The sequence below is a fragment of the Rhamphochromis sp. 'chilingali' genome (assembly GCF_963969265.1).
Source record: "Rhamphochromis sp. 'chilingali' genome assembly, chromosome: 5".
In the NCBI taxonomy this organism is placed as follows: domain Eukaryota; kingdom Metazoa; phylum Chordata; class Actinopteri; order Cichliformes; family Cichlidae; genus Rhamphochromis; species Rhamphochromis sp. 'chilingali'.
In genome coordinates, this window is record NC_137932.1 from 21448088 (window position 1) to 21465678 (window position 17591).

The 17591-nt window shown below is 41.9% G+C and overlaps 1 protein-coding gene across 1 annotated transcript in view; it reads right to left on the reverse strand.

Annotated features, from left to right (window-relative positions):
* Positions 1 to 17591, reverse strand: part of msraa (methionine sulfoxide reductase Aa) — a 63658-nt gene that overhangs the window by 12215 nt on the left and 33852 nt on the right. Inside the window, exons 4-5 of the mRNA XM_080882284.1 lie at positions 11878 to 11982; positions 5263 to 5369 (exon numbers count right to left, since the gene is read on the reverse strand). Coding sequence (XP_080738410.1) covers positions 5263 to 5369; positions 11878 to 11982 — 212 coding nt within the window. The remainder of the gene's footprint in view (positions 1 to 5262; positions 5370 to 11877; positions 11983 to 17591) is intronic.

Below are 17591 nucleotides of genomic sequence, written 5' to 3' on the forward strand. Positions count from 1 at the left end.
TTCTTAAAAATATATTCCTGGCTGGGATGTTGTGTGGCTGTCTGATTTTAACCATTTCACAGTCAAATAAAATGTCAATCCAAATGGTTAATTTTTTAAATCCAAAGATGTCTAAAACACATTTACATTTTTGGAAGAAGCGGGTGCTGAGAAAAAGGTCACACAGCAACAGATAAGAAAGAGCTTCTGGACATAAGTGGAGTGTGTAACACATTAATGCCGTGGCAGACGGCTACATTTTGATATATCTGTGTATTAGTGGAAGTGTTGGCATCGAGGTTTTTGTTTCCCGCCTTGCCAGGTGGGGGTTGTATTTATTCACACACAAGTTTGCAAACCTATGTTTGAGCATTCGAAACAAAGAAGTTAGCTTGGGAATAAAACAAGGAGACCTCACCATAGTTTTATCTCTTTTAACAAGGACATGCCCATTGTATTAGATCTGCAAGGAAAAATGCATCATATACATATTATCTTGAATGCAATTGTGTAATATCGAAGAGGGAGTCACATTAAACCACAGCCAACTGCATTTTCCCACTGGTTCTGCATCCCTCTGGAATCCATGAAATATTAGGATCTAAAACTTGTGTTTATAACATCTGGCATACAACAAATCTTACATGTGTGAAATATCCATAAGCTGCTCTAGTGATTCTGTTTGACTCGAGTGAATATTTGCAATAATGTGCTAAAAGCCTGCAGGCAAACAAGTCACCATCTACCTGTTTGTCACTCACCTACAATGTCTGTCCATTGTTAAAAATGGTGACTCAATTTCCACAAAATAAATAAATAAAAAGTGGGCTGGCTGGGTCTTCAGCCCATAATAAGATTTTTTTTTCTCTAGTGGAAAACCACTTGACAAAAACTTCATTTCATTTTGTTATGTGCCTCCAGCCTCACTCCAGCAAATGTTTTGATGAAAGTTGAACCATTTTCCACTCACATCTGGATCAATTTGCATCCTGCCCAGTAAAATCCTCATTTAACTGAATCTTTGCAACGACTCTGTTATCTTATTCAACACACACTGACTGTACAGAATGGTAAGGAAATACATAGTGATCACATTTTGATTTATTATTCAAATGGACACAAAAATGTTTTTATTGCACCGTCGTGTAAAAACAACACTAATTTCTGCTTTTGAAAAACTATACAGCCGGTAAGTTCACTATGTTCCTGAAGCCTTTGTTACTCACCATGTTTATTGTATACATAACTTTGGTGACTGGTTAGTGATTTCAATGTGTCCTTGGTTAACCTCGCTGGCCATAAAGCCAAAGCATTTCCAAACAACTGATGACGATCTGCTTTGAGGGACAAACTCGCCGCCTCTTGTCGTTCCAGACATTTGAGTTTTGTTGTATATCTGTTGTTTGATGTCGTGTTCCTGATTGCGGAAACTTTATGCTGCAGGATGCAGGGAACCACTGTGGTTAACACGTTAGATCTGCAGTCTATTGGCAGAGCATGCATTTTGAATATTACTCGATCGTGTTCACTTAATTGTGGAAAGCCAAAGTCTTGATCAAGATTCAAATTCAATTAATCGTACGGCCCAAGTGTGCCTGTCTCTTGCAGCCCTGTCTCGTCTTGTCCAGCTGCATTTTATCAGCCTGCTACACAAAAATCTAAATCAGTTATTAATTTATATGCAATTATTTTTTCTTTCTTATAGATCCCGTGTTTTTCAGCTAAGTGTCTGAAGATATGTGACAGCAATACTGTCAATTCTGCCCTTTTATCAGCCCTTACAGACATTAAATAGGTTTACTTTACAGTGGGGCAAAAAAGTATTTAGTCAGCCACCGATTGTGCAAGTTCCCCCACCTAAAATGATGACAGAGGTCAGTAATTTGCACCAGAGGTACACTTCAACTGTGAGAGACAGAATGTGAAAAAAAAATCCATGAATCCACATGGTAGGATTTGTAAAGAATTTATTCGTAAATCAGGGTGGAAAATAAGTATTTGGTCAATAACAAAAATACAACTAAATACTTTGTAACATAACCTTTGTTGGCAATAACAGAGGTCAAACGTTTACTATAGGTCTTTACCAGGTTTGCACACACAGTAGCTGGTATTTTGGCCCATTCCTCCATGCAGATCTTCTCGAGAGCAGTGATGTTTTGGGGCTGTCGCCGAGCAACACGGACTTTCAACTCCCGCCACAGATTTTCTATGGGGTTGAGGTCTGGAGACTGGCTAGGCCACTCCAGGACTTTCAAATGCTTCTTACGGAGCCACTCCTTTGTTGCCCGGGCGGTGTGTTTTGGATCATTGTCATGTTGGAAGACCCAGCCTCGTTTCATCTTCAAAGTTCTCACTGATGGAAGGAGGTTTTGGCTCAAAATCTCACGATACATGGCCCCATTCATTCTGTCCTTAACACGGATCAGTCGTCCTGTCCCCTTGGCAGAAAAACAGCCCCATAGCATGATGTTTCCACCCCCATGCTTCACAGTAGGTATGGTGTTCTTGGGATGCAACTCAGTATTCTTCTTCCTCCAAACACGACGAGTTGAGTTTATACCAAAAAGTTCTACTTTGGTTTCATCTGACCACATGACATTCTCCCAATCCTCTGCTGTATCATCCATGTGCTCTCTGGCAAACTTCAGACGGGCCTGGACATGCACTGGCTTCAGCAGCGGAACACGTCTGGCACTGCGGGATTTGATTCCCTGCCGTTGTAGTGTGTTACTGATGGTGACCTTTGTTACTTTGGTCCCAGCTCTCTGCAGGTCATTCACCAGGTCCCCCCGTGTGGTTCTGGGATCTTTGCTCACCGTTCTCATGATCATTTTGACCCCACGGGATGAGATCTTGCGTGGAGCCCCAGATCGAGGGAGATTATCAGTGGTCTTGTATGTCTTCCATTTTCTGATGATTGCTCCCACAGTTGATTTTTTCACACCAAGCTGCTTGCCTATTGTAGATTCACTCTTCCCAGTCTGGTGCAGGTCTACAATACTTTTCCTGGTGTCCTTCGAAAGCTCTTTGGTCTTGGCCATGGCGGAGTTTGGAGTCTGACTGTTTGAGGCTGTGGACAGGTGTCTTTTATACAGATGATGAGTTCAAACAGGTGCCATTCATACAGGTAACGAGTGGGGGACAGAAAAGCTTCTTACAGAAGACGTTACAGGTCTGTGAGAGCCAGAGATTTTCCTTGTTTGAGGTGACCAAATACTTATTTTCCACCCTAATTTACGAATAAATTCTTTACAAATCCTACCATGTGAATTCATGGATTTGTTTTTCACATTCTGTCTCTCACAGTTGAAGTGTACCTCTGGTGCAAATTACTGACCTCTGTCATCATTTTAAGTGGGGGAACTTGCACAATCGGTGGCTGACTAAATACTTTTTTGCCCCACTGTACTTTGTTATGACCTCGAATTCCAGCGTTCACCTAATGGGACTCAACTCCTAACATTTAAACTCAGCGCTCTGTGAAACAAAACATTAATTTAAAAGAAAAAAAATTCTATCAGTTGACAACCTCTTACATTTGTTTTCAGCTCAGCAAGCTTCAACTATTACTCCAGTTAATGCTAAATGTCCAGTAAATATAACACAAGATACATTTTGTGATTATCTTCAACTCAAGATGCTTTTGGGGAAAAGCTGCCTAAGAAAACTGGTACAAACACAATTTCTGACATGAAACAATAAAGACAATCACATTGGCCTTCTCTGTGTATGGACGAAGCTTAACTTCGGGACAATTTAGTATCATTACATGTCCATTAGTTGATGTTTTTCAGTTGTTATGGTAAGAGTAGGGTTCATCCCCCACCTCTCACCATGTTCCCAATCCACTCTGATGTCTTAGGCTCTCTACTGGGTTGTTGTTAATTAATGCTCCCACATTATTACTTCTCCCTTCTGCTGGACGAGCTGTTTTTGATATTCATGTTACATGCACAAAGCCACAGCATAACCAGAACCATTATGAAACCCCAACGACTGCACTCCATTCAGCCCATTCAAGTGCTTGATTCTGAGACAAATTCTGCTGAGAGAAAAAAAAAAAGGTTTCCGAAAGAAAAGGAAGGGCAAACAGGGTGAAAAAAGGCCTTTAATGAAGACCAGACTACACTAGAATAGAATAGAGTAGAATAAAGTAACCTCTTCTTCGTCAGTTTCCATGGCAACAAGCCCTTTGGTGGGATGGTGGTGGAGAAGCCTCAGCAGGAGCGTTTGAGAGAGGCAGCGTGTGAACATCTTCTGTGTGTGCAGACTTTAAAAGCATATGGAAATATATGGAGAATGCTGCATGTACGCACCGACAGGTCCATTATGTTTCAGTATTCACACACTGTAGTCAAAAGTCTCTGATACAGACGGCAAGAAAGAGGGCTGAGAAGCAGAGGGGGATGCTGGTAAATGGAAGTTAGTAACAAGGAGGAAGAAAAAAGAATCCAAATGGAGGATGAGGAGACAAAGGGTGCGCTTACATGGATGCAGGGCTTTACTGGCTTTACATCATATGCTGGAGGGTTTCTTTTAATGAATGCATAAAAAATTGAAATGTTTCTGTTTCTTCATATCTGTGCAGGAATACGAATACAAATGGTTAATCTGACTAGTTTGTGTTGATCTCAGCCACAATCCCGGCAGATCAGCTCATTTCAGTGCAAGCACACAGCAGCTGACAACTCATGGCTGATGAGACGCTTCTACACATCCAGTTATCAAATCTCACATATACCATGTTGCTTAAGCTGTTACTATAGTTATTATGCATCTGCAATCCTCTTTGCAACCCACTTCAACAAACATTCTGACATAATCAGTGTTATATATAGCCATTGATCTGCCATTGATCTGCTCTGTCTGCCTTTGGCTTTCCATGGAAGCACATGGAAGGAGAACAAGCTAACAGAGACTTGAGACTTGAGCATTGTGGGCATGAGAAGTAGAGTAGTTTTTATATAGACAACCAGAGGAGTCACCACCTGCTGACCATAAGACCATTTAAGACTTTTACTTTTAGTTCCAGATATGCTTGAAATAAAGTCTGTTGTTTCACTTTACATATTGGGAAACGGGCCTCTAGTCACTATCTATCCCATATTTATGGGATGTCTCTCCGTGCAGCCTTTTTCATCATTTAGCATATTTGGGTTTTTTTCAAATCCAGAATAAAGGCTTCTGAAATCAGCATATGATGTTTAAAGGCAAAGAGACAAAAACAAGGCATTTAAAATCACCCAGTCATAAAAACAAATGACAGATATATTCGTGTACCTTCTGGTATTGCTCTTTGGAGGCCAGAGCTTCCTCAAGCTGCTGCTTTGTGTAGGTGTAGATGGCAGAGCGGTATGTCGTCCCAATATCGTTCCCCTGACGCATCCCTGCACAAAAACAGACACGCAAAAAAAAAACAGACCAAAAAAATAAATACAAAAATCAAGATTTGACGATTTCAGCTGACGCGAGGTGCCGTTGTCCTCAGTTCTTGGCAGAGGGAACGTCACATCATCTGAAAACAACAGCTGACAACATTTCCAAAAATATGACTTGTCTGTCTTGGTGGAACTGAATGCTGTTTTTGACTGATTTGATCATCTCGCCGTGCATCCTTTCATCATTTAACTGTCATCTTGTCAGCCTGTCGACAACCGCGTCTGGTTAACTCAAAGGTTTCTAATGATGGCAATGTGTGTGGGTCAATCTGTGACGCACACGCAGGTGCAGACATTTATGTTCCAATGTGACTGAAGATATTTCATCCACCTACTGACAGCAAATATCATCAGCTTTACCTGCACCTGCGCTGCTGACATTGGCATGCATAACAAATCTAAATCAGTACATTAAATGTGTTTATCGGGAAGTTTTATGTGAAGGGATTGCCTAAACATGTTATGCCTCTCATTCAAAGCAGCAGCAGACAAAAAATGACATGTTTCAAACTAATTCAAACTAATGCTGGAGCAGCTTTTTCAGGACCCTGTGGCTCTGAAGGGTCTCGTTTATTTAGACGTGACTCACAGTTGCAACCAGTACAAAGATAACAGATGCATTCAAAAACATATTATAGAAATTATAGAGTTACAGAAATATAAAGGAACAAGCCTGTATACATGGAAATGTGACTCCTAAAGTGCATTTACATGAGTTATTTTAACATTTAGACCCTTCTGCCAAAACGACAGGATAAAGTTAATAGTAAATAATTAAATGTGATGATCATAACAAAAAAAACAAGAGGGATGTTAGATTATCAAGGAGACTGCTGTGTCTCTATAAACAGCAACACTGAGGACCACATAAAGCAAGCATGGAAAAACACCAGCTGCAGCAGCTCCCATTTTTCTCTCAATAAGATGAGGATCATTACAGAAATATGACCTTTTACATGCTTCATTACTTTTCAGTATGCTGACATATTATAATATCTTTTTGTTGTAATGTATGTTAGATAAAATAACATTTATCCTATATGTGAATGAATGAAAACCTGTTTCTGAAAACTGTAATTTTTTTTGATACTGTGGGAAGAATTTACACTATTTTGTGGTGGGGTGATAAAAAGAGAGGACAAAAGCACTTAGCTTGCTACACATTATATCTAAAGGAGTTGCAGGGCCATGGAATTAGGGATGGGTATCGAAACCCGGTTCTTGTTGAGAACCGGTTCCCACTGTTTCAATTCCTTGGAATTGTTTGCCATTTTTGCAAACGATTCCCTTATCGATTCCAGTCGCCCCGAATGATGTCACCACGTTGCGGAGCGTCATTTACCTGTCAGGAAACACGGCGCCTAAGCGGCTCAAACGCTCAAAAGTTTGGTTATACTTTACGAGAACGGATGACAACAGGGCGACTTGCAATACTTGCAAAGTAGAGATTTCCTTTAAGGGAGGAAACACTACGAATATGCAAAAGCATTTGCTCACAAAACACGCGAAGACCTTAAATGAATGTCGTGTTTTTAATTCCGCTCCGGACTCGTGAAGCTCAACCCAGCAGCAGCGGTAACGTCTGCACATCCTCTCCCGTTAATGCGGCAGGTAAATAACCAACTAACAGTGCATATTATGTTAGCACGATCTGCCTTGTTACAAAACCTGCCATTACTGTGCATTTAGGTGACCATGATGAGAGAGACAGACAGAGTCTGGCTGGCTCAGATGCTGGCAGTTCTCGCTGCAGTCTACCGGTAGCGTCTCCTTTCAGGCCAGGATAGACGAATGTCACCGAGCAGTGACTAAGTTTGTGGTAAAAGGCTTGCACCCATTTGCCACAGCAGATGCCCCCGATTTCACTTTGGTAAGTGAATGTGTTTAATTGTAGGCAGGGACATTACTGGATATTCTTGTGTAATTGCTACTGAATAATTTATGTTATACTTTGTTCTTGCTACAGAAGAATATTTATTTTATTATTTTACATTTACAATTTTTTTTCCTGGGGACTCTGTGTTACCCCATTGAAGAGCCGTGGGCTGTGGATCTCTTAAGATCTCACTGCTGGGTTTGTAAGGCCATGTTACTCCTAAATTTCTATCTTGTTCAAAGAGAAGATATAAAACACAGTTCTAAGCTAATCGACCTTAGTGCTCTCCTTTTTAAAAAAGAATCGATAAGAGAATCGATAAAGAATCGAATCGTTAAACAGAATCGGAATCGTGAAAATCTTATCAATACCCATCCCTACATGGAATACATGCCACGAAACTCGTGGTGCACGATTTTCTGCTGATGTTGTAACAACCGTAATTACAACATAGCACCACTAGGGAACTTCCCTTTATTATAGTAGGAGGGGAGACCCCTAGAGTTGTGCATGGCCCGTAGCATTACCGACAGCCAATCACATTCATCTCTTCACTGTTGTTGTAATGGACTAACCGACTCCAGGACCTGTATGACCGTAGAGTCGACAGCTATGGATTAGTGGTCTACCTACCTGACTAGCCACTAAGTTATCTGGTTAACTTCCAGACTGCACACCCGCTAGACCTGCTAGCTGCTCCTCCCTCCCCAGATTTCCATTACAATGTTAACGCCAGAGTTAGCGGAGTTACCGCAGTCAGCAAAGCATTGTCGACTTTTACACACTATGAACCTTAGCACTCGATGACCTAGACGCTTTCATTTTCTTTTCTTTTTTTTTCTTCTTTTTCTTTTTTCTTATAATTTTATATAAATGCAAATCCAGATGTACCAGATTTTTGTTTATACACAGATCAGTCTTGCTAACATTAGGCAGGCTATAAGGCCTAAATAAAAGGCTAAAGGTTTTTGTTTCCGTCCTGTCTAGACCAGCAAACCAGAGACACTGCATCTGTTCCAGAATCATAGATCTCTCATAAAAAAAAAAGATTAACCTCTGCACTCTACAGGCATTTCCCTGGGTCCATCATTACAGATGCATGTTGTGCAGCTGAGCTTTGTTTAAAGTCAAAGAATTTTAATTTAAATTCTAGCCAACAGTATGACTTTCCAAAGATACCAGATATGTCAAACACAGTCAGGTTATAAAATGATGCAACAGGGAGCTTGAACTTTTCCATGCAACTATAAGAAACTGGAATTACCGCCCCACACTTGTATGCTTCTGCCAAACATTGAAATTGTAGTGTAAATCCAGCATCGGTCCAGACTCATATGAGGTAAAAGGCCACAGAGACATTTACCTTTGACCACATAACTCCAATCATATCATTCTTAAGTCTCAGAGAATCCTAGTCGCAGCTGTAAAGAGAAATTCCCTCCAATTCTTCCAGAGGTCGTCATCTCACAGTGGAGCTTTGATGACAAAAATCATTTGCATTTCAAGAGGTTTGTATGAAATGAATAGATATTGCATCCATTAGAACTGAGCCTACATTTTGTTTCTTTTCACTTTGCATAATAGAGACATGAAATTTAAGCATATAATAACAATCTTCATCAGTTTGTCTTCAAATCAAGAAAAAGTTTCGTTTAAACTCATCAAACTATGTGGGGGGAAAAGGAGAGGATGAATGAAACTTGTAAAGCCTATGTTGTGCTCAATAAAGCTGTCTTCACACAGACGCTGCAGCCCTGAACCTTTTTAGACATCACCATTCAGAGCTGCCTGTGAGAATGTGGTATTTCATACTGAGTCAGTGAGTCAAAACCAGGTAACATTGACAGTGTGGAAGGACACTGTCAATGTTCCACTATCATTTTCAGTTGATAGTGGAATATCTAGGAGGGAAGAAATATCCTGAACTGGCTTGGTGCAGCTGTGGCATCCTATTACAGTACCACACACAACCCAATATTCCACAAATGTTTGTAAGGGCAGACTACACGGTTAGGCTCTTGATTTTATACACGTGTGGAAATGGGACCAAAAACAGCTGAATTCAAAGATTAAGATGTGTGCCCTGATTCTTTTGTTCGGTAGTGCAGGGTGATGTCATTTGTTGCAGAACTGAAGTGGTTCTATTGATTTGCTTTGCTTGCACTGAAAAGTCAAGAAAAGTTCAAGCATCAGCCAATCACTTTCTTTCTCTTAGCCAAGTCAGTGTCACGGGTGGGGGGTTGGGATCTATCCCAGCTGCCACAGGGCAAGCAGTGGGATACACCCTGGACAGGTTGCCAGTCTGTCTCCGGGCTAACACACAAAATCACCAATTAATCTAACTCTACAAACTATATTTCTCGGGACTGTGAGGAAGATAGAGTACCCAGGGAATTCACAGAGAGAACATGCAAACCGGCCCAATGCTGGATTCGAAACCAGGCCCTTCTTGCAGTGAGGCAACAGTGCTAACCACTGCACTACCACAAAGGTAACCAGAACCAGAAATAGCTGCTTCTGCAGTTCACCATCAGAAAGAAGGAGAAGCCAATCACTGAAGTGAGTAATCATACTTTACTACATGAAAAGATTAGCACGTGGCAGTGAGCCTGTGTCATGTAATTTGCTCATGTAAGCTTAGTTAGGTTTCATTGTGAGTGATTGGTTGCTGTCTCTATAGAGAAAACCAAGTCCCAAGTTCAGTTAAATGGGAAGGGCATCTGGTGTAAAATCTTTGTCAAATTAAACATGTGGATGATCTTTAATTGGAAACAGACATTTTGAAGATGACACTGACACTGGAGATGAGGAGAAAGACTTTATGAAATAAACTAGCACCGTAATTGTCGGGCTATAAGCCGCTACTTTTTGCACAAGCTTTGAACCCTGCAGCTTTTAGTCAGGTGCGGCTTTTCTATGGATTGTCCATAATTTTTGTGATATCGTAAGACGATTTGTTTTGTTTGTTCCGCTGTTGTACGGCACTACGTTGCCTGGCGGAAGGGCATGTGATCAGACACACAATATCGGGGTTAAAGAGTGGTATGTTGGTCACGTGTCCATCCGCCAGGCAACATAGTGTCGTACAAGTAGTGCGAAAAACAAACTTCAAAGTAGCGCTACACGTTCAGCGGGAGTCGTGGATGACGAGCGGCGATAAACTTGCGAAAAGCAAGTTATGCTCAACTCCACCGGTGGAATCTGACAGCGTGGAAAAGTGTGAAAACATCCACGATCACCAACGGATTTCGAAGGGCTGGACTGCTGCATGATGGAGAGGAGGACACCGCCACGGCCCTTCTGAGGGTGTTCGACTCCGACACTGACAACGACGATTTCTTTGGTTTTGTAAGTGACAACGAAGGAATGAAGCTGAGAGTAGATGACGAAGCCACCCTGAGCCTGTTCGTATCCGACACTGGAGAAGAGGACTTTGGTGGTTTTAGTGGTGAATGACTGACTTTTCTTCTTGTTAAAGCCGTGTCGCTGCACCTGAGCCTAAAAGGTAGTCCGAATCTATTTTTCTGGTGTGCTGTAGGTTATTGTTATGTACTACATTTGTTACTCATTTATGAAGCACAGTACATGTTTCGTACTTGTAATTACTGCTACTTGTACATATACCTAAAAAGTTATGCAAATATGTACCCATAACTTGTTTTTCAAAATATTAATAAAAGTGGTGTGTCTCCAAACAGCCATCTCTTTCCTGACAATTCCCTTTGTGCATATTCTCTTACATATGATAAGTCAACACTGAAACACCTGCGGCTTTTAGTCAGGTGCGGCTAATGTATGTACAAAACAGATTTTGAGCAGGGGATTCGATACCCATCCCCTGATTTTAGCTTGTGCGGCTAATATTCGGGTGCGCTTTGTAGTCCAGGAAATACGGTATTCCTACTTTACACTTACTCGGAGATGAATGTAAAGTAGGTTAAACCAGCTAAATGCAAAAGGGTGGATAATTTCTGGTAATGCAAATGTACTCTGTTACATTTCTCAGGAGGTAGCTGAAAATGTAATATATTATTTATACTAGAAGTAATGTAATGCAATGTAACAAGTTAAAAAATAACATTAAAACTAAGCTTTAAGAAGTTGGCAAATAGCAGCTAACAGTTGAGCCAGCCTGAAAAAACTGAGTCTGTAATTTTGAAACAATGAGCCTAAAACATGCTTTTGTTTCAAAAGGCTTTATTAGCTGTTTTTTTTCTGTTGCCATCTTTAAACCAAACACTTTTCTTTCTTTTTTTCTCATCAGTTTTATCCTCATAATAGTTCCCTAATGGTATTCTAAGATAAATACGATGATAGATGATGCTTCCTGTTCTCACTCAGTTTAATAAAATCTTGAATGTATTACAAACTGATATTACTGTTAGTGCGGGTTAATAGAATTTCCTGGTGAAAATCAGAAGAAAATGAAGCATAATGGGGAAAAGGTAAGAAGAAAAATTACACTTTTCAGTATTCACTGCATTAGCCACTTTTTCATTCTGTTTATCAGTTTTTAAAAAAAAAAAACCTCAGTGTTTTCCTTTGGGGCCAAAGTAATGAGTTTGTTGGTGAATGATGTACCTTGAGTTGGGTTGTGGCTTTCCCAGAAGACTTTGAGGAGACTGGCAAAGCTGATCTGCTCTGGTTGGAAGACAACTCTGACCACCTCAGCGTGGCCTGTCCTGCCTGCAAAATACAACATTTGTGAGCAGATGAATGATACGGAAAGGTACAGCGTGTTCAGCTGATGAATCATTCCCCCTAATTCACTGCTTATGAAAAAACATTTAGATTTTTTTTCCTTTCACATTTTCCACAGCTCCATTAAGAGCTTTTTTTGGTTTGGACCTGGGTTGTTTCATTGCATTGCTCAATGTGAATGGAGGTTAAGATGGCCCCAGTTTGGAACTGAAGCAATGTGATGCTATGGACAAGATCACCCGCAAAATTGTTTTTAGCTTTTATGTAACACATTAAATATTTTCACCATATTGACTTTCCATTAGAAAGCCCTTTCTAATGAGGGACTTGGGAGTCACTGGTCTACATCGATTTGTTGTGCATTACTGAACAAATCCAGCTACTGATGAAAATACAGTGAAAAGCTTCAGAATAACAAGTGGACTGCAGTTGATCCAATTTTATTTTAACTGCTGGTTTGCAAGCAAGCTATTACCCATAATCCAGAAGTACTAGCTAAATAAGTACTTAAGTCATGATGAGGACCAAGCGAAATAGACCAGTAAAAGGACCTTGAGTTAAGATTATTTTGTTAACTTCAGCCTGACAGCTTATCACTCTTCACTTGCCATTAACAAACCAGCCTTGAAGGTCTTCTTACTGTTTTCCTTTGGATCCTTTGCTTGCATCACATGGTCTTCGTCAGCAGCTGTAAGTGCTTAGCTGTATTTTAGGTACCTCATCCATACTGTCTCTCAATTTGAGCTTAATATTTTAATCTAGACTTCACTGTCATTGACAGAAGAATCTCAACTCAAGGTTCACCTTTTCACTGGTTCTGGAGCTTTTAAAATCAAGAGTTATTGATCCCTCTAGTAGATGTGAACAAAACAGTCATGACTAAAGGGAAGCTTTTAGAAAACAAGAAAAAGCACACAAGACTTATAACTTACAGTATTCACATAATATATTTTAATATCCAAAGCTAAGGAGTTCTAAGGTAGATATTTGTATATTTTCTGAATGCCTCCAAAATGATCATATTTTACACCTAAAAAAACAGATTTTTTTTTTCTTAAATACTGGTTCAAAGCCGATTTCAACATTCAACCACTACAAACAATCGCTGTTACAGACAGTCAAACAGCAGCTGGTGCTGGTAATGAGCGTGACCCATTACGTGACACCTCATCTTCCCCCGTCTCTTATTCTGCCTCCACTCCTATGTCTCTCTCTGTCTTATTACTTTTTTAATATCAGGAGTTATGGATTCCTACGGAAAGATATTGGCGAACAGAGACAAAGCAGCAGTCGATATTAAATTAATGCTTCACCAGGCCAGTCTCACAGGAATTAATTCATCTTGGACAGCACGAGAAATACAGCAGTGGTTGGAACCACAAAAAATAATGCTGCAGCTGTTAGCTTAATAGACATTCAGCTGCAAAATAATCTGATAATCTATCATTAATTCAGAATCAACCTGCAATGACCTGAAATATTATTTTTCTCTTATTTTTGTTAAACTAAATGAATGAATTTCTTAAGACTCCTTTGCACCTGTATAAACAGCCTTTACTGGTAACTGGTGTTTGATGGCAGTGGAACAATTACATAACATCATTTTATCATTAATTCAGAATCAACCTGCAATGACCTGAAATATTATTTTTCTCTTATTTTTGTTAAACTAAATGAATGAATTTCTTAAGACTCCTTTGCACCTGTATAAACAGCCTTTACTGGTAACTGGTGTTTGATGGCAGTGGAACAATTACATAACATCATTTTATAAATTCCATACATGTAATAAGCAGTTGCATGCTTTTACAGATCAAGCAGACATTAGGCAACATTTGCATTCATTATAATGTTTACTGACAAGTAAGAAGGTTATGTGATTACTTCAGTTTGTTTTTTGAATTACTCCAAAGGTTATGAATGGATTTGCATTAAAATTGTATCGGAGGCGGGGGCCTGGCCCAGCTTTGAAAGATTTCACTTTTGGATTTAATCTGACTCAGGATACTCTGGATTTTTCTTTTCTTTTTTTCCCTTTTCTTTTTTTTTTTTTTTTTTGGTAAAAACTGATCCAGCTCCATATATTCTTCTGGTTTAGGGCGTCAAAACTCTGGAGTTAAGGCCTAGAAACAGGCCCCAAAACAGGCACAAAGACATGACGAAAGGGGAGGACAGGACTATATAATGAGACACAGGGGGTCACAATCAAGTCAAGCCAGAGTCTTGAGCAGACACAAGACACAAGTGGAAAAAAATCGTTCGAGTTCCAGTGAAGTTACGGGGGGGGGACATGACTGGAGACATGGGGAAAAAATCTGGAAAAATCAAAACAGGAACAAAAACTCAACAATAAACAAGCATTGTGGGAGCAGGACAATACACCGGAACGGAACAAAAAACAGGAACACAAAGATTGTAAAACAAAATGTGCACAAAACACTGGCGCACAGGGAGCAGTTCATCAATAATTCAGGGGACCAACCCGGAGGATGGCAACACGGGAGTCCAAAACAGTTTGGTTCCGGAGGCCGACCGTGCGGACGGCAACGGCGGCGACGTGGAAACAGTTCAGGGGGCCGACCGTGCGGACGGCAACGACGGCAATGACGTCTAGAGGCCCAGAAAGTGCCCGCGATGCTGAGGTGCTGGACGTACCTTGGACGGCGGTGTAACAACCGCAGGACCAGAAGCAGAGGCCGGACCAGGCGACGCCGAAGCAGAGGCCGGACCAGGCGACGCCGAAACAGCTGCGGATGGTGACACTGCAGGTGACGGCTGAACGGGCCATTCGGACCCTCCAGCAGACATGAGGAAGGGCTGGCCGGGCTCACCAGAACCCCCAGCGGACAAGGTAGATGGCGGCGCGGGAGCCGCAGAGTGCTTGATCTACTCACTCGAGCCTCCAGCAGGAGCAGATGCAGGGCCAGAGGGTGTCGGGACCCCTGACTGAACATTAGGCTGACTAGGTGGGTGAGTGTGTAGCTGACCAGGGAACTGAAGTACTACAAGGGACTGAACTGAAGTCTGAACTGGCACAGGGGACTGAACTGATGGCTGTAGTAACGATTGTGGTGAGAGTGGAGTAGGTGGTGGAGTAGATGACTGCACAGGAAACTGAACTAGAGGTGACTGCACAGGAGACTGAGCTAATGGTTCTGGTGCAAACATAGCTGCTGATGACAGAACCAATGGCTGAGCTACAGGGAGAGGGGACACTGAAGACGGAGTTATGGGTAGCGGGGATAAGGGCTGTGCTGCGGGCAGCAGTGACGATGTGGAGGTGTAACGGGTGGAGGAGTGGCTGAATTGGCTGCGGGCCGGGCGGTTAATGGCTCAGCTACAGAGTGCATTAATGGCAGGGCTATAGGTTGAATGACTGACTGAGTAGCAGCCTGAATGGCTGAGTGTAGTGATGGTTGTGGTGGAAGAGAAGCAAGTGGTAGTGTGGATGATGGAGCTAAGGGCGATTGAGTGGAAGACCAAACGGATGACTGAAGTGATGGTAGAGGTGAAAATGGAGCTTGTGGTGGAGATAACGACTGTGTTAGCGGGGACACAGGAGACGGAGCTAGCGGGGACACAGGAGACGGAGCTGCTAAGTGAGCTTACCACAGTTCTTTGCATTGTTATGGCGGGAGGAGCATGAGGAGAACAGTCTTTTAGATCACCCAAATGGGAAATTTTGGTTTCAAAGGAAACAGTCTTTTTCTTCTCAGCCATAACATAATCAGACCTTGGGCCTTCAGACCCAGTAAACTGTTCAGTATCACTTACACTCACCTAAGGCGTTTGCTCTGGTGAAGTCCTGGGTTCCGTCCGTGGCAATTTTCGCTGCCTGCGCTGCTGCTGCTTCCCCCTGGAAATGGGAGTGGAGATAGTGGTGGTTGCCGGTAATGGCAGAGAGGTAGAATCTGACTCCTCCTCTGACCATATTGCTGTGAGAAAAGAGGCAGGTGAGCGGTGGTCAGAGCTGGACGTGGATGGTGAAGAATTCCGCGACAGTGGCGTGGAAACCCCCTTGCGCTTTAATGGCCGCTGCTGCATTGCAGAGAGCTCCATCTGCTGCTGCAGCGGTGGTGGCTTCGGCGCTGAATACCGGGAGCGGGCGAGAATGGCTAACTCTCGGGCTTGCAGTACCTCCCGGGCCTCGCGCACCATGTTTATTGAGTCCATAAATCCTCCGAGTTGACCAAAGTGGGCGTTCCTCTCGAGGATGGCTTCAATGGCTTTGATTCCTACTGTCACGGCACGGACATCATCAGTGTGGGAAATCTGCTCTACCAGACCTTGGATGCAGGCCAAATCAATTTCCCGGGCGGAGCCTGCTGAGTCCATGTCTGGTCGCGTCGTTCTGTCATGAAGCACTGTGTGGCAGGCAGGAGTTGGACCCAAAATGCAGGACTCAGACACAAGGGATGAACTCAAAACCACAGCTTTAATTGCTGGCACGGAAAACGAGTATACAACACAAACTAAACTAAACTGGGAAATAACAAATTAACACACAGGGAGATCCACACAGCATGAGGGACGACGCAATACTGAGTCAGAGAAACACAGGGTTTAAATACACTGGGAAGTAACGAGGGGAATGAGACACAGGAGGGCACAGCTGGCGAAACAAGGAAGCAAAGCAGGACACATTCACATAAGACATGGACCTTCAAAGTAAACAGGAAATACACAGAGACACAGACCAGAGGTGGACAGAAAAGCACAGAGAAGCACGAGGGAGAGCACAGACATGACGGGCTGGGAAAACATGTAATGTAACACAAGCAGGGGAAGCTCAATAAACTAAGCAACTTAGGACCGATAAATTAACTCCAAGAATAACAAATGAACTTGACATGAAACAGGAACACAGGAAAACTAAGAGCGCTGGGTCGAATGACCCAGGATCCTGACATAAACCTTCTGTTTGTGGGAGGTAGACAGTCAAGGGGGAGGTAAAGATGATTGTTTCACACAGGATGAACTCCTCAATGAAAAATAAATAAGGACTACTTTGAAGTGTAAATTATACAAAACTACTCCAGCAGAATCCAGGAATAATAAAAAGAGAAATGAACACAGCAGCTGCCATTTAAAGACACAAAGACAGTGGACCTCCAGCAATTTTTGGACATTACTTAACAGTACCGCTGAGACAACACATATATGTGTCTCTTTTTTTTTGTTGTTCACTTAAGCACAGAATAAGAGAGAGACAGAGACCAACTAAACATAAAAGGTGACTGAAAGAATAAATCTGTTTGTGTGGGTATTTTACCAAATTGGAACTATGGTGTTATAAGCCCACTGGGACTGCACAGCTAGACTTGACGAGCACTTCCCCCGAGTGTCAGCTGTGTTATTCAGTGTGTGACAACATAAGAAAAACAAAAAACAATTAAAAGAAATGATATATCATGTTTACTTTGTATAATTACAGCAGTGGCAGCACTGATAACTAGGGATGGGTACCGGTATCCGGTGCCATGATGGCACCGGTTCTGACATAAACGGTAGTAACCAGACCGAAAAGCAGCGCACATTTCGGTGCTTTTTTTCCTGAGCTGTGATACACTTTAGATTCTAGCCAATCATTTTAC